Below are 25612 nucleotides of genomic sequence, written 5' to 3'. Positions count from 1 at the left end.
TTTCACTAATATTGCTAATATCTAAAGTTCTACATAGGTTTCAATGTTCTATCCTTTTTTAGATATTCAGACTGAAGAACACGCATCAAAGCATTTTGAGGATAATTATTACTCAATGCGTGCAAACCCATTTCTATAAAAACATTGTCTCGATGTATAGCTTTAATATTCGTTTGAATGGAAGTATCATAATTTAACACGTTATTATGTTCTGTTAAATGATTATCTTGCTTTAATGACGAAATTTTTGTAGTTCCTTCTTCTTTTACTTTTTCACTTCCAATCTCTTGATCCATAATTGTTTGTACAGAACTTTGCATTTGTCTACTTCCCATTCTTTCCACACTCTGTAATGGAGAATCTTCTTCAGAGTTATTAGCAATATCAAATATATCAACAGAATTTATATCCAGCTTTTTCAGTATATCTGATACATCTTCTGGATGGATTTCTAATTCTTTAATTTTTGGTCCCTCTTTATTAACAAACATTTTTTCTGCTTCACTAATATAATTGCTCAAATATTGTTCAGTATCAGAATTAATCTTTTTTAAATTTTTCCGATTATTTGCACTTGTATTTCGTTTAATAAGATTCGATGGCAAGTTGTTACTTAATTTTGTACTGTTTTTAACATTTTGAGATTGCATATTGGAAAGAAGCGATCTCTTTTCCACTTCTTTATTGGGTATATCTTTTGATGAAACTACGCCTGATAAACTACCTTTTAACGTGTTTGATAGATCATTCAACGTTCCGTCAACTATTTTTTTATTCTCTTTAGGGAACAACATGTTTTTAACCTTCGCCGCCTTTTCTTCGAAAGATAAATCTGGAGGATCTAAGGCTTTCATTGCGCCTCGGTGCAAATATTGGTTTGATTTTGGATCCAAATAGGATTTTTGCATTTTATCTATCTCCTTTGTCATTTTTTCTAGTGTATCATACAATTTTCTCGTTCGGTCACTTGCAAAATTTTTACTTTGCGTCCATTCGCTATTCGAACGTAATGCTTGCCAATCTGATTTTACTTTTTCAACTTCTTGATCAATTTTGCTGACAAGCTTTCCTAGAAAATCAGAATTTTAACATTATTATAATTTGAACGTTTTGATTCTGGCAAAAATCAGAAACTTCATTGAAGTGTACGTATGATATAAATAAATAAAAAGAAGTTGGAAATGATCTTTTATTTCTAAATTAGAATCACTTTTTAAAATGGATCTAATTTAAAAAGATGCTAAAAGTATACAGAATCTTTAATTTTTTGAAATATTTTATATATTAATTTCAATGCAAGCGTTTATTAATTAAAAATAATTTGCATAAAAATCTTACGTCTATCATTACGAGCTTTAGCCAATCGTAGCTCGTCGCCTATTTCCTGCTTTTTTATCGTAGGCAAATTTGCAATTTTCCCATAATTAGTTATATTTTCATGTCTTGCTGAATTTCTTCGCAGGGTATCGCTACGTGAGCGCAATTTTGGTAATTCTGCCGTGGTATGTGGCCGAACATTAGTGGAATTTTGCGTGTTATTTGTATGTCTGAAAAGCGAATCTGGAAACAGAATAAGAAAATATATATACCTTTAAATAGAAAGAGAGAAAGAAAGAAATTCATATCATTTGTCAGGTTTGGTCAAATTTTATTTAAAATAAAATAGCTTCCTGTTCTTTTGCAAAGTTATATACAGGGTGGTTGGTAACTGGTGGTACAAGCGGAAAGGGGATGATTCTACGCGAAAAAAGAAGTCGAAAATATAGAATAACAATTTTTCGTTTGAGGCTTTGTTTTCGAGAAAATCGACTTTGAGTTTTCGCTCGGTACGCGTGCACTTTATCACGTCCCGTTATTTTTCCATCGAGGCAACGATCTACAGTGAGATCCGTTATAACGTACCGCAGGCGTACCCAGCGAAAATTTAAAGTCGATTTTCTCGAAAACAAAGCCTCAAACGAAAAATTTTTATTCTATATTTTCTATTCTATATATTCTATATTTTCTATTATTCTATATTTTGAGGTTTAGGTGACCATCTTGGGTCATCAGCTGTAAAACACGTGTTCGTTGTAGCAACACTGAAGACCAGAGTTTTCTTATACCAGAGTATAAGGACAACTTGATGAACATAATGCGTCAACAACTAGTAAATACTCGGCGGGTTCGCTAGCTACGCTCGTAAAGGGCGTATGCGGTAGTAAGATGGTCGCGAGTTCGAGACCACTCCTGGACAAGCCAAGGTGGAAAACCAAATATCATCTTAGAACGTATATACAACGGGCAAGTGGGGGCCCCCCCTTGCCTATAATGTTGTATTGCTTTCTATGAGTGTTTGGGAAGTACCCCCGGAGATACGGTCACTCGTACACCTAGGCCCGCCCGTGGGGTTTTAGCCGATAAAAATCCGCCGGCACCTTTGTCCCGTCCCGTGCGATGAGATAAGGTGTCGGTGAAGATTTCCCCACGTAAAAAAAGAGGTTTTTTTTCTTTTTTTTTTTAATTTTTCCATCGAGACAACGATCTACAGTGAGATCCGTTATAACGAGACGTGATAAAGTGCACGCGTACCGAGCGAAAATTCAAAGTCGATTTTCTCGAAAACAAAGCCTCAAACGAAAAATTTTTATTCTATATTTTCGACTTCTTTTTTCGCGTAGAATCACCCCCTTTCCGCTTGTACCACCAGTTACCAACCACCCTGTATGTATACGTATATATGTATACTATACCTCCTTCTCCAACATTCAACTGATTTCGAATTCCTTTCGCTGTCGTTGAATTATTGGAAGTGGATGTTGGATTTCCAAATGGATTGAACTCATATATAAAATTATGCGTTGCTGTAATTCTTTTTGGAGTCCTTCTTGTCTTCTTTGGCACGGTTTCTACGGACTATGAATATTTTCCGATATGTTAATGATTTTGAATAAACAATTCATATTAAAGCAATAGATGTAAATATTTATTCAATACACATAAATATGATAAAGTTAGCAAACTGAGAATTAAAAAGTAAACATTTTTTTTGGGAACAATTACGTACAGTAACAAACAAGAATATTGACACAGACTTTCTTCATATTTACACAGATTTTTTTATTAAATTCTGTGTATATCGCTGTAATTTACGTTTTTCTATGCGATGTTTTTATAAAACACGATTATCGAGATTAAAGTTCAAATAAATGTAAAGTTCAACTGTAAAATCTATGTAAGAATTAATTCTAACACTTCAATAGAAAGTAAAATAAATACGTGATATTAGGCTTGATAATAAGATAATGATTGCAGCATCGAAACAAATTTTGCTCCCCTATATGTGTTTTCTTTCTGAAGATTTTACACAACTGTACTTCTTATATTTTACAAAATAATTTGGATAAAAAAATCCTTCTACAAGGTCACATAGAATTTTATAAAATATGCTGATGCGTGATAATACTTATATTAATATTTATTCATTATTGTATATTGGATACTAATTTCAATAGAACATATCTAACTTTCTTTAACCTCCATCCAGCTATCTTTTCTTCGACCGTAGCATCGATATTCGTTCGCGTCTTTTCACACTTAGATTTGCTCTGACGAAGAATCGCTTCCGTAGAAACTTGTTTTTCACGAATGCACGACGCAGATTTCGGCGATTCTTTCTTGTTAATTTTGACTAGACGCGGCCTGTGAAATTTCAGAAATCAGTGTTTTCGAAAAACCTACCACCGTTTCATGCAACACCTCATTTTTTCAAAACTCCAATTTCCATTGTTCTCGTACTAACATCACAGACCTTTTTTTCGCTTAATGCATTCGCTTGATCGGCATTGCAAAGAAAAACTTAATTAGTCTTACCATGAAAGAATGTCTCCTCTAATCTTTATAATATTTCATTTAGAAAACTAAATATTACTTGTTGTAAATGTTCACGCGAGTGTATTCCTCGATGATTATCTCCGGTTTCACGAAGTGTTGAAAATTAAATACGACCTTTCCTCCTTTCTTGTGAAAGATCGGCCCTGTACGAACGCGTTTCCTCTTCGTCGAACTCCAAATCGATCTACACCAGCTCTTGCAGTCGCTGAAATACGTTAATTTACTTGTAACAGTTATCTTCAATTTCTTATATTTATCTGTCTAATAGAATGACATCCTATTCAGATAAATATTCCATCATACGTTTGGCAAATTTTTTTACTAAAAACTATAATTTAAATGGTCAATATACAGGGTGGTTGGTAACTGGTGGTACAAGCGGAAAGGGGGTGATTCTAGGTGAAAAAAGAAGTCAAAAATATAGAATAAAAGTTTTTCGTTTGAGACTTTGTTTTCGAGAAAATCGACGCTGAATTTTCGCTCGGTACGCGTGCACTTTATCGCGTCTCGTTATAACGAATCTCACTGTAGATCGTTGTCTCGATTGACGTTAATTTTGTAATTTTTAAAATTTGTCAATTTTTCAATTTTTATTCTATATTTTCGACTTCTATTTCTTTTCCTCTAACAAAAGGTTAGATAAATTTTATGCCTTTAATACGATCTTTTTCTCAGTGGAATCAAAACGCTTTATGACAAGAAAGGAAAACTCTTTATCTAATATTTTATACTTGTACTTTGTATACTTGGCTTTATCGGTTTTCTGCGGAATCTCTCTGTATTCTATACGTTGCTCTGTTTCTTTAACGAATACGGACAATCCATTGATCCGCTTGGTTTCACGATCATGATCCCCCTCGGCTTCAGGATACAATTGCAAAAATGTTGGAGCGCAGTGCAATCTGGAGCAACTTGGAAATCCTTCGAAAATCCTCGCCAGCTCCAGAAATAGTCCTCCTATTCCGTTTACGTTTTAAGATATAGTCGTTTATTTAATTATCGTTCCGTTCTTAACCTGGTAAAAAATATTGCATCAAAAATGACGTATACGGAAAACAAAATAAAATTCGCTTTTTATCGATATTTTCACTGCTGTAGGGTTACGATCGCAGCTAGTTTCTCGATTATTCCACAGATTTACGAATATCGTTGAAATATTTCCGATATTCTATAGAATTTGCGCGTAAATCATTTTGAATTGCTTTTCTACAATTTTTTGATCGCTTTTTCTAAATAAAAATGGGACTAAAGGTAATAGAACTAATCAATTGACCCAGATATGACCAAGTTTTTTTACTGATATTCTCCAGAGCGATATCTATTTTAGAATGAAAAATGCATGATCTATCTAATAACTTTTATGTACTGTTACGTTTTCTCTTATATTGTACACCTACCTACGTATAATGGTAATGCGATATGTTTCCATGTGATATCGGGTATTTGCGATAATACGTACCTTACTTCCTGAGATTAACATAAAAACTACGCAGTTTTTATTTCTCTTTTTTCACTACGCCACAATTAACTATTAGAACGAATTTTATCGCATCGTTGTGTTTTATTATATTGAATAAAAGGATCTTTTCAGCAGGTTCTCGATATACGTGTATAATGTCAATATTTCAACATTCTCAACTAAAAGGGTCAATATGTATTGCCAATACGATACTGTTAATATTTATCGACAAACCTTATTTTCGTTGAAAACCTCGAAATATTTTTTACAATATTATTGTCTGTCCGAATACTGATTATTGATCGTAAATATATTATAGCTTGTAGTATATTTTATTTTATTACACTTTATTATATTTTACTTTGCTTCATTATACTTAATCTTTATGTTGCCTTTTATCATGTCACCGTACTGTTATATCACTATATACAGGGTGGCTGGTAACTGGTGGTAGAAGCGGAAAGGGGGTGATTCTACGCGAAAAAAGAAGTCGAAAATGTAGAATACAAATTTTTCGTTTGAGGCTTTGTTTTCGAGAAAATCGACTTTGAATTTCCGCTCGGTACGCGTGCATTTTATCGCGTCTCGTTATAACGGATCTCACTGTAGATCGTTGTCTCGATTGACGTTAATTTTGTAATTTTTAAAATTTGTCAATTTTTCAATTTTTATTCTATATTTTCGACTTCTATTTCTTTTCCTCTAACAAAAGGTTAGATAAATTTTATGCCCTTAATACGATCTTTTTCTCCGTGGAATTAAAGCGCTTTATGACAAGAAACGAAAATTCTTTATCTAATATTTTATACTTATACTTTGTATACTTGGCTTTATCAGTTTTCTACGGAATCTCTCTGTGTTCTATACGTTGCTCTGTTTCTTTAGATCGTTGTCTCGATGGAAAAATTAAAACAAAATTAAAAAAAAAATTTTATTCTATATTTTCGACTTCTTTTTTCGCGTAGAATCGCCCCCTTTCCGCTTGTACCATCAGTTACCAACCACCCTGTATATTATACTTTGCTGCATTTTATTTTTCGTACATTACATAGTAGAATATATGATATACTCTATTTGGTATATAACTTTTTATATAATTACAACTTTTCTAATTTATTCCATATTACTTTTTACAGTACATTCATCTAATATGGAACGAAAATGAAGCTCACATCCGCTTTGCAAATGTTACCTATTCGAAATTTAATTAACTACAAAGAACATTTGAAAGCATACATGATGTTCACATACCAAATTTCACATTAACCCTAATCCTGAAATTATGTTCGTCCCGATATAAAATATTTTATTTTTCTTCACCATATCGCTGTTTCCTTTCTGCAACGTGGTAACATTATTATTTGACTCGGTTCCGTATGAACGACATCGTCCACGATGCCAAATGAGGACAATTCCACGCAAAACGAAGCGTTATTCTACGAAGCACACATGCTACGAGAAATTCTAAGGATAAACGAGTTGATGATGAAACAGGCTTCCTTGAACGAAGAATTCCATGGTAATACTAAAGTTTCGCCGAAGAGTTGCACCAAGAATTCCACGAACCAAAGTAATTGTTCTGTAGAAAAATTTGTCGACGAAACACACGAAATACATTTTCAAATGACATCGAGTGTCTCTTCGCTGCAAGAGGAAGATGTTTCTTCAAGTACCACTGTGTTTAAGATAGATTCAAAGACATCTTTCAAGAAAACAGTATCCGGAAGTAATCAATTTTCTGAACCCGTTAATTCTTCGAGAAAAGTCACATCTCCTAAACATTCTTTCAATAAAGGTAATCAGCTCTTCGAAACAAGCGTGGAAATTAATGTTGGATTAGGCTTTCTCGATCCAACGACGCAAGAAAACTGCGTTGGTTCTTCTTTGCAGGAAGAAGATAAAGTTTCTTCGAAAAGAATACGAAATGTAGAGGATAGAGCTATTGGAGGTACGCTTTTCAGTTATCCTTTGGAATTAGTGGAAATTTTCTCGAATAAGAAAGGAAGAAGCAGTGAGAATAATTTAGATACAGCACTCGATATAAATCAGCAAACGTGTTCGATGAGAGTTCTTCCAAAGCAAGATGACGAAGAGTTTAGTATCGTAGCCGAGAAAAATCAGATTCCATCGAAGATAAAGTTGAATATATGGAAGAAAGAAATGCAAACGATCGATAGGAAAAACGTGGGAAGCGTCAGGCGTGGTGATAATGTTGAGCAAATTTCTCGGAAAAGATACACGCAGGAAAGTGGTCAGGACAGTGATGATCCGCAGAAGAAAAGCAACAAAACAAATTGTTTGAATAATGGAAGTTCCCAGAAAGGATGTAGACAGGAAAATGTAATTAGTGGAGATTTACAGGAAAGTCATGGGCCAAAGAAAGATGAAGCTAGTGAAAATTGTCAGGCAAAATATACGCATGAAAATTGTCGAATGAATGAAAATTTCGAGAAAGAATGCGCTGCACATAATGTTCTAGTTAGTGGAGATTTTCGAAAAAGAAACATACATGACAATGGTCTAATTGACGCAGATTTGCAGAAAGAATACATACAAGAAAATAATCAAACTAACGAAGGTTTCCAGAAAAGATGTAGGCAAGAAAATAGTACAGCTGGTGGAGTTTCCAAGAAAAATATGTCAGAAAATATCGCGTTTAAATCACCCGAAGATCGAGAAAATCGTATTGCTAACACAAGTGGCGCAGAAATTGGAATAATGCAAATGAATGGACAAAATTACTTAGACGAAGATTCTGCATCTACGTCGGAAAAGGTTCAAGCTAATCACGATGTAAATTTGATTAGAATCGCCGATGCGATTGAAAAATCGTGTATAGAGGAAAAGATTGAGAAAAGAAACGTAGAGAATGATATCGACAAATTTGAAGTGTCTAACGATACGCAAAAATATAACGCGAGACAGTCTATTCGTTCGAAATCGTTCACTTTCGAAAATGACGTCGAAATATTAAAATTACAAAAATCGTTTGTCGATCCTAACACCATCGAAGACGTACATTCTTTGGAATGTAACAAAGATATGCGTAATATTGTTTCATCGGAAGAGGAGGATTTATCAGCAAGAAACGAAGAAAATAACGATGATAAATCAAATAATATTCGTTCAATTCCTGCTCTGTCAAGAGTGACAAAAAGTCACGATCTTTTTGCTAATGAAAATTGCTGCAAATTCTTGAGTTCCAGTTCTTCAAAGAGCACTGAATTAACAAATGATGCAACAACAGAGACTGGAGAAAAAAACGTTTTAATTGAGGAAGAAACTTCCGAAGAAAAGCATCGAGACGTCGTTGATTCAATTCCTCTGTCACAGAATTTGAATGATACAGAAAAATTCTGTACGAAGAATGGCAACCTCGATGCCAGTGAAAACTCAGATTACTCAAAACTTCATGAGTCTATCGTTAACGTTGACTCTGCAAGAACGGATGTTTCGTCCACATTTGAGAAGGAAGATCAAAATGTGAAAGGAAAATGTCAAAAAAATAATTTGAAGATCGATTCGCGCAAATTAGACGCATTTGGTGACAGTGCGACTAAACAGCTTTCCATGAACTCGAACGAAAGCAAAGCTTCGGAAACAAGGTTGCAGCATAACGAATCTAAGGATCTCGGAGATTCAAGAAATTTATCATCCTCAGAAAGCATAAATCATTTGAAAGAAAAATCAAATCTTCAAGGAAAAGATGCGGACGTAGACTCGTCGAAAGAGAACAAACTCAAGACAATCGCTGAGAAGCAAGAAAATCAGAAAAGTAATGATACCGATAAGCATGTAACTGTCGACGATAAAAATTTGTCGTGTAGCGAAACTGTTCCATCGTCGATAATCAACGACAAAGATATAGAGGAACTAGATTCTGCAGATTTTGATAAGGAAATTACGAGAATCGCGATTAACGATAACAATGATGAAATAGCTATGCGAAAATCGAAACGAGATAATATCAATTACGAGGATATGAACATATGTAAAATGTTGACGAAGATTCACGAGAGTTTGACGAGCAATTGGCAACGAATGGGACGGCTTCGGATGAGATTAGCAGTCCCAATTTCGATAGAATCTGTCAATCCGACGTTGATGTTACAATTACTGGACAAAACCATCACTAGGTATCAAATAAAAATGAACGAACGTTTCTTTCGAAATATTAAAATTGTTTCCCGTCGATTAGATGAGTTTTAAGGCTTTTGGTCAATTTTTATTAAACTTCGATCTTTTTGTTAAAGAACGCAAGGACATAAAAAATGTCTATTTACGTTGATTCTACTTTTGGAACAGCTTAAAAAATTATGCTAAACAGGTGCAAGATTTACATTCACGATTCGAACGATAGCCACGAAGCTGAATTGCAAATGGCTAACCTACTGGCGAAACACGTTGCCCGGATGATAAAAATTACAAAAATTCTTACAATAACTTTAAAAAATCAAGGTTTGTTTATATGTTTCTGGAAAATCTATTTGATGTAATTTAAAAGTTAATTAGTCGTTGATTTTTAAACACGATAAAATTTGTATTACAGAACGACGCGTCGACCAAATGCAATTAGAATTACTTCAAAAGCCTCATGTTAATAAAAAAGTAGTATTTAAAATATACGAATACCATTTTGCTGCTATTCTTACTTCTAAACAATTGTTTTTTCATAAATTTATAGAGGATTATTTTGAACGAAACGATTTTAATTTCAAGATATTGGGTGGCAGAAATATTTTGTTACATCGAATATATTTCACGTTTGGTGAAACAAGTAATGTTCGAGAATGAAGAGAAAGAAAATGTTAAAAGTTTAGAAAGACGTAAAATGCCACGTCGTATAGTAAACAGCTCTCCTATTAATGACGCCAAGTAATTTTATAACAGATTTAAGTAAATAAATATAAATATACTAAATAAATTATACTCGGATATAAAGTCGAACAAGTCTCGTTCTTGTTCATCTCTTCATGAGCTAATGTTTCAAAAACTCTTATATTATTATATAGACAAAATACATGTTCGATGATTATTTGTACGCGAAGATCTTTAAACATATTGTTTCTATACATTCTATAAAGGATAGTCTATACAAATATTTCAAGTTATAATCTTGTCCTCGGTATAATCAGGAAAAAATGATGGAGGAAGAAAATAGATGATAATCATTGCTAAGTAGTATTATTTATAAAATGCCACTTAACAAATGTTAACACACATTTCAGACAAACAACTGGTACTGTTCGCACAGGAAATATAAAATCAGAGCTTGTGAAAAAGGAAAGCACTGTGGAGACTCAAATGTCGGTAGTTTCGAATTCCGTGAATTCTTTGAAACAGTGCAATTTCACGAAACGCTTAAGCCCTGGAAGATGTGTGGAAAAAGAAAAGCATCTGTATGAAGCGCAGACAACTGTTACCGATAAAAAAATGGCCGACAATTATCGCCATGCAGAGAAAGGGGAACTACCAAAAAAGATAGCGTTGAGTACGAATTCAAATCAGTGCAAACAATCGATGTCTCGTCAGAAGCAACGTGCTTCTAGTAATCAACAACCAGCTTGGAGGCCAGGAGGTGCGGTCAAAATTCCTATTTTTAACAGTGCAACCACGTTGAGCCAGAAAACTCGTCCAGCGATACATGTCAGAGAAAAAACGTATCCGGAAAATGCAAAGTAAATAATATATTTTTCCCTATCTAATAGAAAATGTTGAAGAATTTCATAGCGAGAAAAACATTTCTAGTGGTTTAGGAAAATTCTGAGTCTAATGTTGTAACGTGAAATTACTCACATTTATAATTTTGTATTAATAATGATCTTTCATTTCTCCTTGATCCTTGGATCAAAAGTAGGTCAATTTTGACTTAACGATAATTCATGCTTCTTATTTTCTATGTTATATTCGATTTAGTTATTCGAATCAATGTCTTTAAAATAAGATAATTGATTCATTATTTTTAATAAATGTGTTAAACTTAATAGGACGTCTGCGCATAAACGAGGAGCTTCGATGGACCATATACTTGTAAAGACAAATCTTACGAATGTCGAGAAAACTATAGACGATAACGGGAAACGAACGACGAAGATGTCCAATCACATCCAGTAAGAATTTATTATACAGGGTGGTTGGTAACTGGTGGTACAAGCGGAAAGGGGATGATTCTACGCGAAAAAAGAAGTCGAAAATATAGAATAACAATTTTTCGTTTGAGGCTTTGTTTTCGAGAAAATCGACTTTGAGTTTTCGCTCGGTACGCGTGCACTTTATCACGTCCCGTTATTTTTCCATCGAGGCAACGATCTACAGTGAGATCCGTTATAACGTACCGCAGGCGTACCGAGCGAAAATTTAAAGTCGATTTTCTCGAAAACAAAGCCTCAAACGAAAAATTGTTATTCTATATTTTCGACTTCTTTTTTCGCGTAGAATCACCCCCTTTCCGCTTGTACCACCAGTTACCACCCTGTATATATTTTTTTCTGCTTAACTAACTATATTGTTTACATGAAACTTTTTGTTTCCTTTGAAAAGAATCATAGCGTCTGTTAAAGACAATACTTCTCACTCTTCTTTATTATATCTTGTTTACACAATTTAGATTCCTAAATTTTCAATTACATTTAGTGTGTGATATAATAAAAATACCTTAACGTTAACGAAAATTACTCATCTAGAGAAGAGAAACATGGGCGAGTAGGAAATGAATTTAAGAAGAAACCGTCTACCGAGGTATATCTACACAAAGATATTGTTCCTAAACTGACCATTAACATTTTAAAAACGACAGGCAAAAGAAGTAGCACAAGCTTGAAGGCTAGTCCCAGAGCGAAATCAAAACCGAAAACATTGCGACATCCATCAAAAAAATTTAGTGAATCGGAAAGGACTGCCTGGGGCATAAAAAATTACACTAACGCGTCAGTGTGTGACATTATTAATAAAAGAATCACAAGAGAATCGGAAATTCTTCGAGCACTCGAAAAAATGATTAAAGCTACGCCAGAAAAGAACAAAGGAAAATATGTTGAGAAACCAACGTACTGTTATAAAAATCAAGCTCAAGGGGAAACAAACGAAGTTTTCAAACAACCGAATGAACCGATCGCAGTTAAAGAAGAAATGAAGATTAACGAGGAGGAGCCTACGAGGGATATCGATTCTGAGCAATATAAAAAAAGTCAGTTAAACGAAGTACAGTTGAAGGAAAAGTTTCAAGAAGATCATCAGATAGCGAAGAACCTTTCAGAGAATCTTCCTGAAAATCTTTCGATACCAATTATGCCAAAAAATGTTATTCCTGTTCTAAATACGAGCGTTGAAGAAAATACTAAAAATGTTGCAACAAACGAACATTTCGAACATTTCCAGTCAAAAGCTGAGTCAAGCGTTGCTTTAGGAACTACTACGAGTTGTATTGTGGATATTAATTCGAGCTCAGTTGATAGTATGAAAATAGAAGCTACGAAATCTTGTCAAACTTCTTCCAACGCTGTTTCTTCGCCAGATGTTTCAGAACTAAAACAAAAAAGAGAAGAATCCAAAGAGAACGACACTTGTCAAGAGAATAACACTTTCTTCCTCGATAATAACAGAAAGCGACAGAAATGTGATAGTACGGGGTCGAAGATCCTGAATAATCCATCGATTATGAAAAAGGAGAAAACGAGAATAAACTCTCATGCAGTATCATTGAGCATGTTAAAGGAATTCCTTTGTGATCAGGGTATCGACGTTGATTTGGTAAATAAAGCTGAAAGATATCTAAAGGATAAACAGAAAACTTGCAAAAGTTTAAAAAAGAAATCTATCAGCTTCGCGGATGTGCCTTCTTACATAGAACATAATCGACATTTTGAAAAAAAGACGATTTTGAAGGAAGAGCATTCTTGGGAGGAGAAATTGGACAAAAATATTGAAGAAGATATTGAGAAGGATTTAAGAAAAACTATAGGAAAATCTGAAACTTTTATTAACGATGCGAAGGATTTAAATGAAGTTCCTTTGCCAAAAACGAAAGATATTGCTACGTGTACAATTATAAACAATAACGACGCCTATTCTCAAACGGTTATCCATTGTAAGATATCCAAATGTTTGCAGTCTACTCCTGAGAAGGACGCTTTAACGTCGATAGAATTGCAAGCTACGGGGACGCAAACGGAAGTGGAAGGAAGAAACGCGTGTTCAATGACAGAGTCGCTTAACTGCAGTTCCCCAAAAGCGTTAGGAAAGTCGTATGTTTGCAAGTCTGTAACTATCGAACATGTAACTGAACTTAAGAAGAAAGATTTAGGATCGAAAATGCATAAAGACTCAGAAAATTCCAAATCACAAAACGATTTGCACAAAGATTCCAAAAATGTTTCTACAAAATCTATCGATATAGAGTCTACAGACATTGAAGAGACGAATAAAATTGAGAAACATTCATCGAAAGAGTGTTCTGGAGCGTTTGAAAATTTATTAAATCAGATGCGCGAGGAATATAATGAATCTTTACCGAATTATAAAAAGGATGACACGGTGGATGAACTACGTTTCAACGAATCGAAAATATCATTAACATCCAACAGTTCGTCTATGATAATTAAGGGAGAAAGCAAAGAGGAAGGTCAGTCTCCTGTTAAAATAGTTTCCAGTGGAATAGTAGCTGCCCTTCAAGTGGCCGTCATCAGAGCTCGGAACGTGTACAAAGCCCTTGACATCTATAAACGAAGATTAAGCAACAATCTGAAGAAACGACATAAAGGATCGAGACGAAAAGAGAAGATAAGCAAAGTTTGTAAAACGTGCGAGGAGGAATCGAAAAGCGTGTCGAGAAGCAGCAGCGTGGTGAAGATCATTTTGCAAAAAAGAGACGACAGTAGAAAGGCCGTTATCGAAGTATTTAAGGATCTCAGACAAGCGGAAGTTACATCAGCGTTAAGCGAAATATGCTTGGATCGTCATAGCGATGTGAACAGCGAATCTGAAGAAGACAATTTTGAGTCTGTTGTTAATTTATCAACGAGTACTTCCTTCAGTGAAGTCAGTTTTAAAACAGTCGACCTGGGAATTCCGAAAAGGTCGTCCAGCAGCGTTGTTTTAAGAGACGTGGGATCTTTGATGGGATTTTTGATAAGCAAGATCGATGATGTAACGTTCGGGAGAATTGAGTGTGTTACAAAAATATCGAATACATGCGAGCCAGAATTTTGCGGAGATATGAGGATGGAAGTTGTGAAAGTGGAAAGACGAGTTTCAGTATTCTCAACAGAGAGTTTATTGATTTTAGTTTACGGCATGTTGTGCTCTGTCGTCTTCTGGTGTTTAAATTTTACCATTAGCTGCGAGGTCTTATGATTTATGGGGTCGCTTTGTGTTGTATTGTTCATTTATATCGTTCTTTTCCTGTTCGATTTTGTAAATGTTGTATCGTTAGTTCTTTTGTCTACGTTTTATATACATTTAGTCTATTGTTAATTACAAAATTTAACAAAAAATAATTTTGTTAAGCAAATGATTGAATTAAAAACATTTAATTAATATTAAGTAAACTTTTCATTTAAATAAAATCGAAATAAGATAATTATACCATCATATACGTCATTCTACGGATAAAAAATGCATTAAAGGTAAGACAATATCATTTATTGGTAGACATTATTAAATATACAAAACTATTTCTTGCTTGTAACAGTATATACCATACATATCAAATAACTCACGAATTAGCGATACACGCTTGGAAACACAGATACTTAAATTTATTAAAAAACAAATGTGCATCAAAATTGAAAAAAAGTAAGGACTACAAATTACGTAATGTGATATCATAATTAATGATAATTAATAATATAATATTTTTTTAAATATCACAATATATAATCACATTCTAAATATACATAATTATTAATTTTATATATAAAAATATACCTCATAATAGAGTAATGGGAGCCAAAAGGAATTCATATTACTAAATTGCGGTTGTTTATGCATTTATAAAATATACAAACTAAAGTGCACGTTATAATATTTAGTAGGTGAAATGAACCTCTAATTAGATTCTATTTCTTTAATATATTCATAAAGTAAAATATTTGTATTCTTAAAAATTATATAAAATATGAATTTCTCCAACAAACATCTACAGCCTAGATATTACTACGCATAATTTTCATTCATTACGCGTTTAGAACGAAAGCATTTAGAATTTTTATATTATATTAATTTTCGTGACTGATAAAATATATCGTATAGTTTTTCCAGAAACACGTATAAGCATCCAGAGTCTAGTAATGATTGGATGGAACGTGTCCACATTGATATTATACAGGTTTTTAGGTATATACATACGTTTTTTAATTAATACGTGTCGATATGTGTATATTAATATGCGTTATCTATTCGTAATGAGGATAAAAATGTAATATTGTTCGAATTCGGACAATCTTATTCCTCCTCATCAAGAACATCGATGGCAGCTGATCCTGTGACATCAACTAGCTGTTTCGAAGTAAATGTGGCAATGATCTTCTGCGCGCCAGCCTTTTGAGGAATTAATTGATGTTCCACGTAGACGTCTTCCTCAGGTTCGATGTCTCTGAACGCTAGAGTCTTGTTCCTTGTTAACCCGGGGCCAGCGTAATTGAACATACACTCCGTTAATACTCTCTTAAGGGGATTCTTGAATCTAAGACTGATAATCGATGGTTTTCCTACTATAGGTTCGCCGTCGATCTAATATTAATGATAACAAACATTAATTCTAAAATATAATTATTCCAATATTAATTGATTGATGGATTAAAAATTATAAATGCAAGTTTATGCGACATGCATTATTAGAAGGCCTTAAATGACTTGAGGTATAAAAATAATGTAACTCTACACATTTACTTGCGTTCATAAATTTATATGTAATTGAGCAACCAAAAAGAATTGAATCTTCAATCTTCAGATATTAAGTTAGATATTTAAATATTGAAACGAACTGGCAATTTTCTAGAATGAATGAAATTTAGTATCAGGAAGGTTATATATATGTATATTATATAGTTCCTGAAACTCATACATATACTATCTTATTTTTCCTCACATTTGGCATCATGCACACGAAGTTCAAAATACCAAACCAAGATAAATAGAGACGAAAATAAGCTATTAACAATGCAATTCGGTCTTTGAAATATCGAGAATCGAACTGAGAACCTCCGCGCAGTTATGAACTCAAGTCCTAGTCGACCAAGTCAGTACGGCTCTATGTATCAGAAGGATGATTGTTGTATTATTTGGAAATTCATTGGCACATTTTTGTCCCCTTATTAATTTGAATATGAAAGTCTTTACTGTACTTTCCCTTTTTCTTTCAAATATTCAATTTCAATTGGACGAGAATTTCACGTGATTATATCTTGCAAGTACAGATGAATCGTTTACTTTACCTTGACCGTGATGCTCGGTTTCAAGACCTGAAAATCATCTTCGTCAGCCCATGTCTGTTTAGTTTCCACGACCGTAGCGATGGAATACAATTTCATATTACAATACTCCACAAGCTTGTCCAAATAATCATCCACTGTAACTCTGAGCCTTAACTGTTCGCCTGAGAATAAATTAGATCTGAGTCATCATCTGAGAAAAAATAGGACGAGGAATACATACGAATATCTTCGAAATCATATACTAGTCTGATTCATAAAAAGAAATATTTTACTTTAAGAACGTTAAAGAATTACTATGATATACACATAATCATCATAAACACTGATAGCTTTTTTTTAATTTGTCATATGTTTGGATTACAGTAATTGAAAAACAAGTAAGCAAATAAATAAATACATAATTCTTAGTAGCAATAATAGAGAAGAGAAGGGCATTACAAGAGGGGAAAGAACGACAAGAAGGAAGCACAGCAAAAGTTGCAATAGTTTTTTTTAGTCATTAGTATTTAGTTTTTAGAGATAGAATAATTAAGGGAGTGCAATATAATAGAGTGGATAAGAGAGGAGGTAGATATATAAGAAGCGAAATAGGTATAACAGCAATAATAAATAAATAAATAATAATAACATAATTCTTAGCGATAGTAAGATTCTCAGCTGAATAAAAATCTAACATCTAATAAGAAAACAAATAAAAGTTTCCAGTTCAATGAAAGACATGACATAAAAATTAAATAAAGATTCTAACAACTTGATATAAAATAAAATTCAATAAACGACCTAACTGTCTAAAAAGGATCAATAAATTATAAAAATCTAAATAAAGCAATAAATAATAATAAACTTACTGGCATGTGGTTGCAGAACGAAGTCACCAGACGCTCTCTTTACTAGACGTGCTTTGATTCCCGTATAGTACACGCTACCAGCAGATAGAACAGCTTGAATAGTACGTATCTGGTTCGATTTATTCTTCATGTTCACTATAACTGCAAATGGTTGTCCGATGTTCACTCGTTCGATATCCACGAGGTCGAACTCGACATCTTCTTTCGCAGGTGAGGGCAAAGAGTAGAATCTCTTCGCCAGTTCTGTGTTGCGTACGGCTCTGTACAGAGTCAGACGCTCAACTTCCGTTCCTGAATGTAAATAAATTACCAGAGTTGAAATAATCAATTCGTAACTTCTCATAGAAATTTTTATAAATTCGCAAAGGTGCAATTTTGCAGGATTTGTATGATTTTTTAAAATATGGATGTTCTAGAGAATCGTTAAAGAGTACAGATAAACAGAGTTTAAGAGAATCAAGTAACAGTCTTTATCGTGCTATTGTAACTATCTTTTAATTACGTGTTATGAAGAGTGAAAAATTTATTTCAAAACTGCTTGAAAGATATTGGTGGAATTAGAATGAGTTAGTCAATCTTGAAGTTCAAAGTTCCATTGCATCTAAAGTTCAACGAATTCCACCGTAAAAGTTAAAGGTGTTCATTGAGTTTAAATGTTTAAACAGATGTAACAGCTTAAAAGATTGATGACAGCCACAGGGGTTTAGATCAGGTCCATTTAAAAATATACGTCTATTCCTATTACTCATTCTCATTGACTCCTATCACACAATGTATGTCCGCTCCATATTGTCTGTTTCTACTTTCAGCTCGGTGTATCATCTTTCTCTAATTGTAAAAAAAAGAATTGATAAAGGAATTGTATCGTAGAAGATGCAGATATAAAGAGGGGAAGTTTAAAACAAGTGTAGCGTTACAAATTTTTTAAACGTGTACTGTAATATACAAAATATTCAAATATCGATGAATATCGTTCAATAGATTCTTATTTACCTTCTTTTGCCTTGTAAAGAGATGTTATCTCCTCTCTGTCTCTGTCGCCATTGGGATCGAAAATCCAAGGTGCTTTCGTCAAGATCATCCGGCCAATGCTATCAAAAATAGAAATAGTGATTTAAATTTTCTTTAAATAGAGGAGGAGCATATAAGATATGCTTTTCTATACAAATTGATACATAACAAGTACATTAAGTTTCTTACGTGTTCCATGTCCCCAAGGCCGTGAATAACTTATGATAATTAGGCTATTTCTATTATAATTAATTCTAATAAAACTTTCATTTTGTATTTACGATATATCTTTTACTATAATGTTTTTTAATATATTATAATTTTCGCAATCACGAAATGTGTTAGAAAATGCACGATTAAGAAACGTGGAGTGTATGAATATTTTTCATGTTCCTCAAAGTTACTTAATTAAAAAATACGGTAATAATCCGATCGATAAATTTATTTTTCAAATGATTTTATCACTAACATCGTTTAACATTCCACTTTCCAAAACGCCACGGGACTTAAAGTTATGTCACCATCAGTCTATATGCTTAGAAAATGGTTTTATAATATTCATTGTTATTATATTATCTTATTTTGTAATTTCACTTTATTGCCGTGTTATCAACTGATTCATTTAATAGCAGTTATTAATTCGTAAAATTCCTCTTCTAGGATAAAACAGTCGTGAAAAAGATCTATCTATAAGGGATTTCAAACTAGATTATAAACCAAAGTATTCGAAAAATACGATTGTACAATTCTACGTATCAATTCCTTTCGATTAGCTTTTAACAGTGTGCATATAAACTAATAATATACGGCAATATGCATACTAAAGACATCAAGGTCAAAATTACCACTGCAATCACGATTTTTAACAAGCTGATGAGTCAAAAAGAAAACCGATGCTAGCAGAGTTGGATGTTTATTTTACAATTAACGATTCTGACGACAAAGACGATGACGCTATCGACTTGCTAATGTTTTCGTTGGTAATCTTCGTGTCTTATGACATCAGCATACATCAAATTTATATATGAAAAAGACTGATATGATATAAAGATTGATATAAATAAGTTGTCATAAGTAGACTAAGCATTTTTATCCAAACTCATATTTTACATTATTGTATTGTAAATCTGCTAATTTTGTATTCTCTTTTTACAAAATCAATTCCTATTTGAATTGCTTATCAATTAAATCGATTCTTAGTTGAATTGCTGCTCCGAATGGTTTTTTTAATATATATATATATACTCACTGATATTTATTACAGTCGATTTTCCTGAATCCCAGCTCGCTCTCAGAATCCTCCATCCATCTCATCAAATCGGCATTCACCGAAGCCAGCATAAACGTCACGTCGTAATTATAACCAACGACTCCTTGTTTGATAGCTTCGACAGAAGCTGGTCCGCATTGATATATACCTCCTGAAGGTTCTTGTGGAGTAGCATCGATCGCCTGCCAACCACCATAACCTTTAGGCAAATCTGGTCTAGCCATCCATACGTCGTTCCAAACGTGATAATTCCATATGGAATCTTCGCCTTCGAGATTGTTTGGATCGTAATCAAGTTCCTCGTTGTCTTTGGTGTAATAACGATCGACGGAAAGCGAGGCATTCGCATCGTGGGCCGATACCAAATTTGAAACCACTCTGGACGGTATACCAAGAGCACGACAGACGGTGGTCACAACACCAGCGAATACCCAACATTGTCCGTATTTCACGGAATCGCCTGTCTCTAAGAATTGTTCGAGAATCGGCACGCTACCTGTCCAAGCGGCTGGAGCTGTACCATCAGCGTAATCACCATCCCAGCGACCGGTAACCACACCTCTGTCATCGTTGGAATTTACCTGCAAGAAGAGTTGGATTTTGAATAAGCTAGTTATCGATCGATCAATTATTAGGGGATACTATATGAAAACTGTGATTCTGAAAGAAAGAATAAATTCAATTACTTGATGGCATAATGAAAAGAGAAAGAAGTTCAGGTTAAGCACTCGACGAACAATTAAGTTTCTTGTCTCAAGATCTTTTGGTATCAGATACAAAAAATATATTTGGGTAAAAAAAATTTGGGTAAAAATTTGGGTAAAATAGTAAATAGCAGAAGACGAGTTTGTTACACAAATGAACTGTAATGAAAGATTGAGAGAGAATCAACATTTTTGAAAGAATTGAATTTTGTCGAAGAGAAAGTGTTTATGGTTCTTTATATTCTTTAATTACAAATCTTACAAATGGGAAATCTAATATAACCTGACATTTGGTCTAGCTAATATAACGGGATTTATGTAGAACCGATTTACATTTAGAACTTACTTCGCTTTACACGTGATTGAATAGCAATCGAACTTACGATTCTCGAAATAGCTCTACACATTTGAACTGGATCCCCTCTGGAATTAGCTTTGATGCCGGATCTTTCTAGCAGCAATTCACAAGATTTAAGCACACAAGCATCGAATTGTCCAAACACCCATTCTCTACCACGCGCACTTCCCCATGAGCCAACCCATATTTTTCCAACATCATTTAGAACATACTCGTCCAACAGCTGCTCATCCTCCATGAATACTAAATCCTCTGAAAATAAAACAAGAATATAACATAAGTTCAGAAAATTCAGAGATTCATGGAATTCTCAAAATTCATAAGATAATATTATTTTATATATTCTACATATTTATATAAAAATTAAATTACATTAATACTCCTAAGGTAAGAGTAAGTATAATTGACATAATCAAAGTATAATTGAAGTATATTATAGCTGTGAATTTAAAAGCACATTCATGATCGGTATATTATATAAAAACTGTGACAAAGTTTAGAAATCAGTTTGATCTATTTTTCTCGAAAATATGAAGAGTAATTTTCAAATCGAGTTCTATAAATTATACGTCAATTTGGGATATTAACATTCTCTAAAATATTAACTCAAGAACACTAATATTATTCGAAAAATGCACATAGATTCTAGATGTAATGTAAACATTTATGTTAGCTTGTAAATCTGTTTTACGATCTCCTGTTTTTAACGTAATATAATTACATCATTTTTATGCGAAAGATCTTTATTTCCGGAGATGAAACCTTGATCTTTAAAAGAATTTGGCTTATTACCAATTCCTTAGTTCCTTTATATCTTAGAAATATCTTTATATTCATTTTGCATTTAAAAGCAATTAAAAGGTTAAGAGAAAATAGAAATTTAATTTAATTCTATACTAAATTTCGAGTAAACTAAATAAAGTAGCAGCACCTTCATACGATTATAAAAATTTATTAAAATGAAACGTAATAAATGTTATAAAAATATTAGAAAAATGTGCCAATACTTTTTGCTCTTTGTACTCGCTGTACTTAACAAACACAATGTCATACCTTTCATCCACGGATTAAAAAGCAGATAAATGTCCTTGTCGTAACTATAGGTATTTGGTTGTTTTTTACTTCCTACGATGGTGGTCTCCACATTTAATTGCCATGTGCCAACAGGGCTATCGATGGGGCTTCTTACTTCCGCGGTCAGATCAACGCCATTGACGCCCACTAAACGAACACCCCATGCCTCCAAATCAGTCAAATAATTGTCTCTATTGGTGATGGTGTTTATTCCTCTGGTTCCTCTAAGAACGTTCGGATTTGGTCCGAAACTAAAGAGCAATCTAACGATATCCGTTTCAGCCACGTATTCTCGATTGAATCTTAAGGCTACATGGAAAGATTGGCCTCTTCTAAGAACAGGAGTCGCTGGTTCAAGATGTACCAATTCGTAGCTGATGGTGCGATGGGCCTTTGCGTTTTCTTTTTCGTAAAGGTACACCATATCGACGACTAATGCCTCTTCCGACGACATTTTGGCGACTTTGTTGGTTTTTCTTTGGTTTCTTCCGACTAAAAGAAATTGTTAAGAGCATCTACAAATGTCTGTACTGAAGAAAGAGAGAGATGAGATGGTAGTATGAATGATAAGTTTATAGAAATTTGCGATTGGAACAAAAGATATGATATTATATCGAGAGATGAGATACTATTGAATATTATGCGATAATTACTATAGTTTCATGTGGTAATCTAGGAGAGGAAACATAAAGCAGTGTCATATACATATGTGAATCGTACACGTATTTCAAGGTGTCGCAACTCGAAACCGCCGAAGTGGAGCAGTAAATTGTGTGCACGTGTATGTTTCGAAATATATAATCTTCTTTAAGTAGAAAAATCTTATAAATTGAAATAATCATTTGCGAGTAAATAGATAATTATCAAGTAAAATATATTTATTAATAATACATATATTTACATAAAATAATATTATAAAATAATAATAATACATTACATAAAATAATGGGTTTCCCCAATTACGTAAAATAAGGTCGATAGCAGGTTGATTAGTCAAACTGTATGCGTAATAGCTCAGAAATTTAGTAATAATTTGATAATTCAAGTGATTCATTAAATTTCTGCTATAGTACGAGCTGATAAAAACAATACTACTGAAGCCACTCATCATTGCGAAAAGCCATGTGTGGATACGTTACTACGCTCGCTAGAAATAACTATGTTCTCATTCATGCTATGTAGTGTATCGTAAATTTATGATACTACTTTCATTCATGTCAATGTTTAGGTTCAAGTGCACGCGAAAGAACAGGAAACATTCTTCACGATAAATTCTTCGAAACGTTACGCATTCGTAACTGGAATGCGAGGAAACGAGAAAAGTATGACGGCAATGAGCTTTATGCAGAAAAAGAATTGATTTCTTATTTAAAAGAAATCAAGCCGTAAATGTCGAACGATAGCTCCGTAACAATTCTCACCTTGTTTAGAAATTCACATTCGTACGATGCGTTTGCTATTATGAAAATGTCAAGGTTTTTAATCCACTTTCTTTTGCCTATATTAACTGAAAATTTTAATTTTTTTTTTTTTTTAATTTAATATTTCACATTCACAATTTGTGCAATTTGGACATTTGGTAGAATTTTTTAGCTGTTTGGTTATCATGAGGGTGGCTACCCCCAGTTGGGTACCATCTTCGTGTTTGTTAGATTATATCCTTTATGAGAAAATTTTTTTGGAAGAGTAAAATCTGTTTAAACGTTTATCGTTTCAATTTGATGATGCAACGAATATATAGAATTAAACGTTCGATAAAACGAGAGGCGGTCCAATTTTATCGAAATACGTAACGATTATATGTATTTATTTTAGTATCACGATATGCAAAATAAATGTGCGGCGTTATCAATATCCAAATATCTATTGAAGATACATTTTCTTAAATTTTGTCTCTTGAAGTTCGCAAGACAAGAATGAAATTTTGCATTTCTGTTCCGAATAATACAAATTGCTTCGAATTATGTATGTATTTTCTTCCTTGTTTTAATACGAATAATTATAGTTTACATTTGCACGAAAAATTTAAAATTATTACAGTCCACAATCATTACACCCATATTTTCTAGATACGTGACAATCATCACATATAGTATCCTTCTCTGTGTTTCAAAGTTATGACTAATACAAAAATTGAAATTTTCATTTCGTTTTCAAAAACAATTCTGTAAAAAAATGATTATACATATTTACGAAGATAAATGCTTAATAAATTGCTAAACTCTGGTCATATTTTTAAATGTCCATCAAATTAAATCGAACTATTGTGATATTTTATATATCGATTAATAAATATATAACTAATTATATTATTGCAATATTAATTTATAAATATTAACTAAATCAAACGAAACATCCTAAAATTAAAATTATTTCTATAATGAAGTATGTCAGTAATACTGACTAACTAGTATGTCAATGAAAATTTAATTTCTTGTGATTTTAAACGTAGGCACATGTCGAAACCTAAATTGCAGTTTGCATTTCCGAGAATGAACAGGAAAGGTAATCGCGAGGCTTTGAGCATGGCAAATAAGCCTTGTCCCCAAATACCAGACGCGTTTTCATTTCCAAGACAGGACGAAATTTACCTTTGATTCATCCAATTGTTGCGTAAATATCCGGGATCGAACCTCAAAACGTGATCTGCCTTATAAAACGGGCGTGTTTCACCCCTGAATGTAATCAACGACTCTCGATTACTCAGATTTCTCATACCAAAGAGAGACAAATGAACGAATTATATCATTGGTATAAAGCTAATCTTTATATGTACTTTTTTGTCCATGGATTTAATACTGATAACATTTTAAGAGGGAGTATAATCCGCATAAACATTCTATGAGATTACGGTAATTCCCAGTTTTTTTTAAAAACTCTCCGTTTTCTGATAAATATATTTGTTTCGGCTTTTGTACAATAAAATTACGTAATAAATTACATATTTTAACATATTTTAATAATAAGTCTCAAGCTGTCATTATGAAAAGTAAGTAGGAAATTTGGTAATTTAGTAAAAAAGTAAAAAAGTGAGTAGAAAATTGTGTATAAAAAGTTAACAAATGAGCAATTTAACTAAGAATGCAAACAAAGTAATTTTCTCGTGAATAATTGTTATAACTGTCAATTTAATTTTCTTCCGATCTCGTTCTGTCAAATTAAGGTTAGCAAAGATTACAAAAATAAAAAAAAAGTTATAAAAATAAATGAGATTAATTTCATAACAGTGCCGTAAAAATAAAAAGGTAGTAAAGATACAGTTTGTTAAACTTACAAATTCAGTCGAAAAATTAAAGACGTTTCTTTGATCCTGGATATAAGGAACGGGCCACCATTAACAACCAACTTACACTCTCTAAACTGACACTCATGTTCTGTCTTTTTATACGAACAGCTTCCTTCGAGCTAACTGCAGTCCCCACTACGGCACGTACGAGCTGCACGTGTACCAGCTTCCGATTTTTCAGCCACCAATTTCACAAGATATCATCAAGTGATTCTTTTCATTTTAGTCAACAGGTATGACATTAATTTTGTTAAGTCCTTTTTTTCTGTAGAACAATCATGTACCGCAGATAAGCAT

General features: G+C 33.2%; 3 protein-coding genes across 3 annotated transcripts; 1 reads left to right on the top strand and 2 right to left on the bottom strand.

The window, feature by feature from the left end:
- Positions 1–29: 29 nt before the first annotated feature.
- On the bottom strand, positions 30–1623 carry LOC117163946 (uncharacterized). Its single transcript, XM_033346693.2, is given in 3 exon segments — positions 30–1069; positions 1339–1585; positions 1588–1623. Coding segments are annotated over 3 exon segments (1323 nt in total).
- A 5006-nt stretch (positions 1624–6629) lies between these two features.
- LOC117163941 (uncharacterized) lies at positions 6630–14744 on the top strand. Its single transcript, XM_076626925.1, has 7 exons — positions 6630–9468; positions 9660–9790; positions 9882–9940; positions 10017–10207; positions 10561–11010; positions 11320–11442; positions 12016–14744. Exons 1-7 carry the CDS (start codon positions 6728–6730, stop codon positions 14681–14683), a joined length of 6363 nt encoding a protein of 2120 aa, XP_076483040.1. The 5' UTR covers positions 6630–6727; the 3' UTR covers positions 14684–14744.
- A 205-nt stretch (positions 14745–14949) lies between these two features.
- Positions 14950–25424, bottom strand: LOC117163944 (hemocyte protein-glutamine gamma-glutamyltransferase). The gene is made up of 8 exons (XM_033346690.2): positions 25304–25424; positions 22009–22521; positions 20981–21207; positions 19873–20474; positions 18606–18703; positions 17613–17903; positions 16765–16925; positions 14950–16060 (listed from the first exon to the last, which is right to left on the bottom strand). The coding sequence occupies exons 2-8, from the start codon at positions 22481–22483 to the stop codon at positions 15773–15775; spliced, it is 2142 nt and encodes a 713-aa protein (XP_033202581.1). The 5' UTR covers positions 22484–22521; positions 25304–25424; the 3' UTR covers positions 14950–15772.
- Between the last annotated feature and the right edge of the window lie 188 nt (positions 25425–25612).

This window comes from Bombus vancouverensis, chromosome 2 (genome assembly GCF_051014615.1).
Source record: "Bombus vancouverensis nearcticus chromosome 2, iyBomVanc1_principal, whole genome shotgun sequence".
Classification (NCBI taxonomy): domain Eukaryota; kingdom Metazoa; phylum Arthropoda; class Insecta; order Hymenoptera; family Apidae; genus Bombus; species Bombus vancouverensis.
Note: the sequence above shows the minus strand (reverse complement) of the source record. Positions and strands in the feature narration are given on the sequence as shown.

Excerpts from the sequence above, each read along its gene's own strand:
- LOC117163944 (XM_033346690.2), bottom strand. The coding sequence starts at position 22,483 with ATGTCGTCGGAAGAGGCATTAGTCGTCGATATGGTGTACCTTTACGAA. Across the intron at positions 21,208-22,008 it reads TTTTAATCCGTGGATGAAAG|AGGATTTAGTATTCATGGAG; the intron begins GTATGACATTGT and ends TTTTATTTTCAG. Across the intron at positions 17,904-18,605 it reads TCTTTACAAGGCAAAAGAAG|GAACGGAAGTTGAGCGTCTG; the intron begins GTAAATAAGAAT and ends ATTTACATTCAG.
- LOC117163941 (XM_076626925.1), top strand. The coding sequence starts at position 6,728 with ATGCCAAATGAGGACAATTCCACGCAAAACGAAGCGTTATTCTACGAA. Across the intron at positions 9,469-9,659 it reads CTGGACAAAACCATCACTAG|GTGCAAGATTTACATTCACG; the intron begins GTATCAAATAAA and ends TATGCTAAACAG. Across the intron at positions 10,208-10,560 it reads TCTCCTATTAATGACGCCAA|ACAAACAACTGGTACTGTTC; the intron begins GTAATTTTATAA and ends CACACATTTCAG.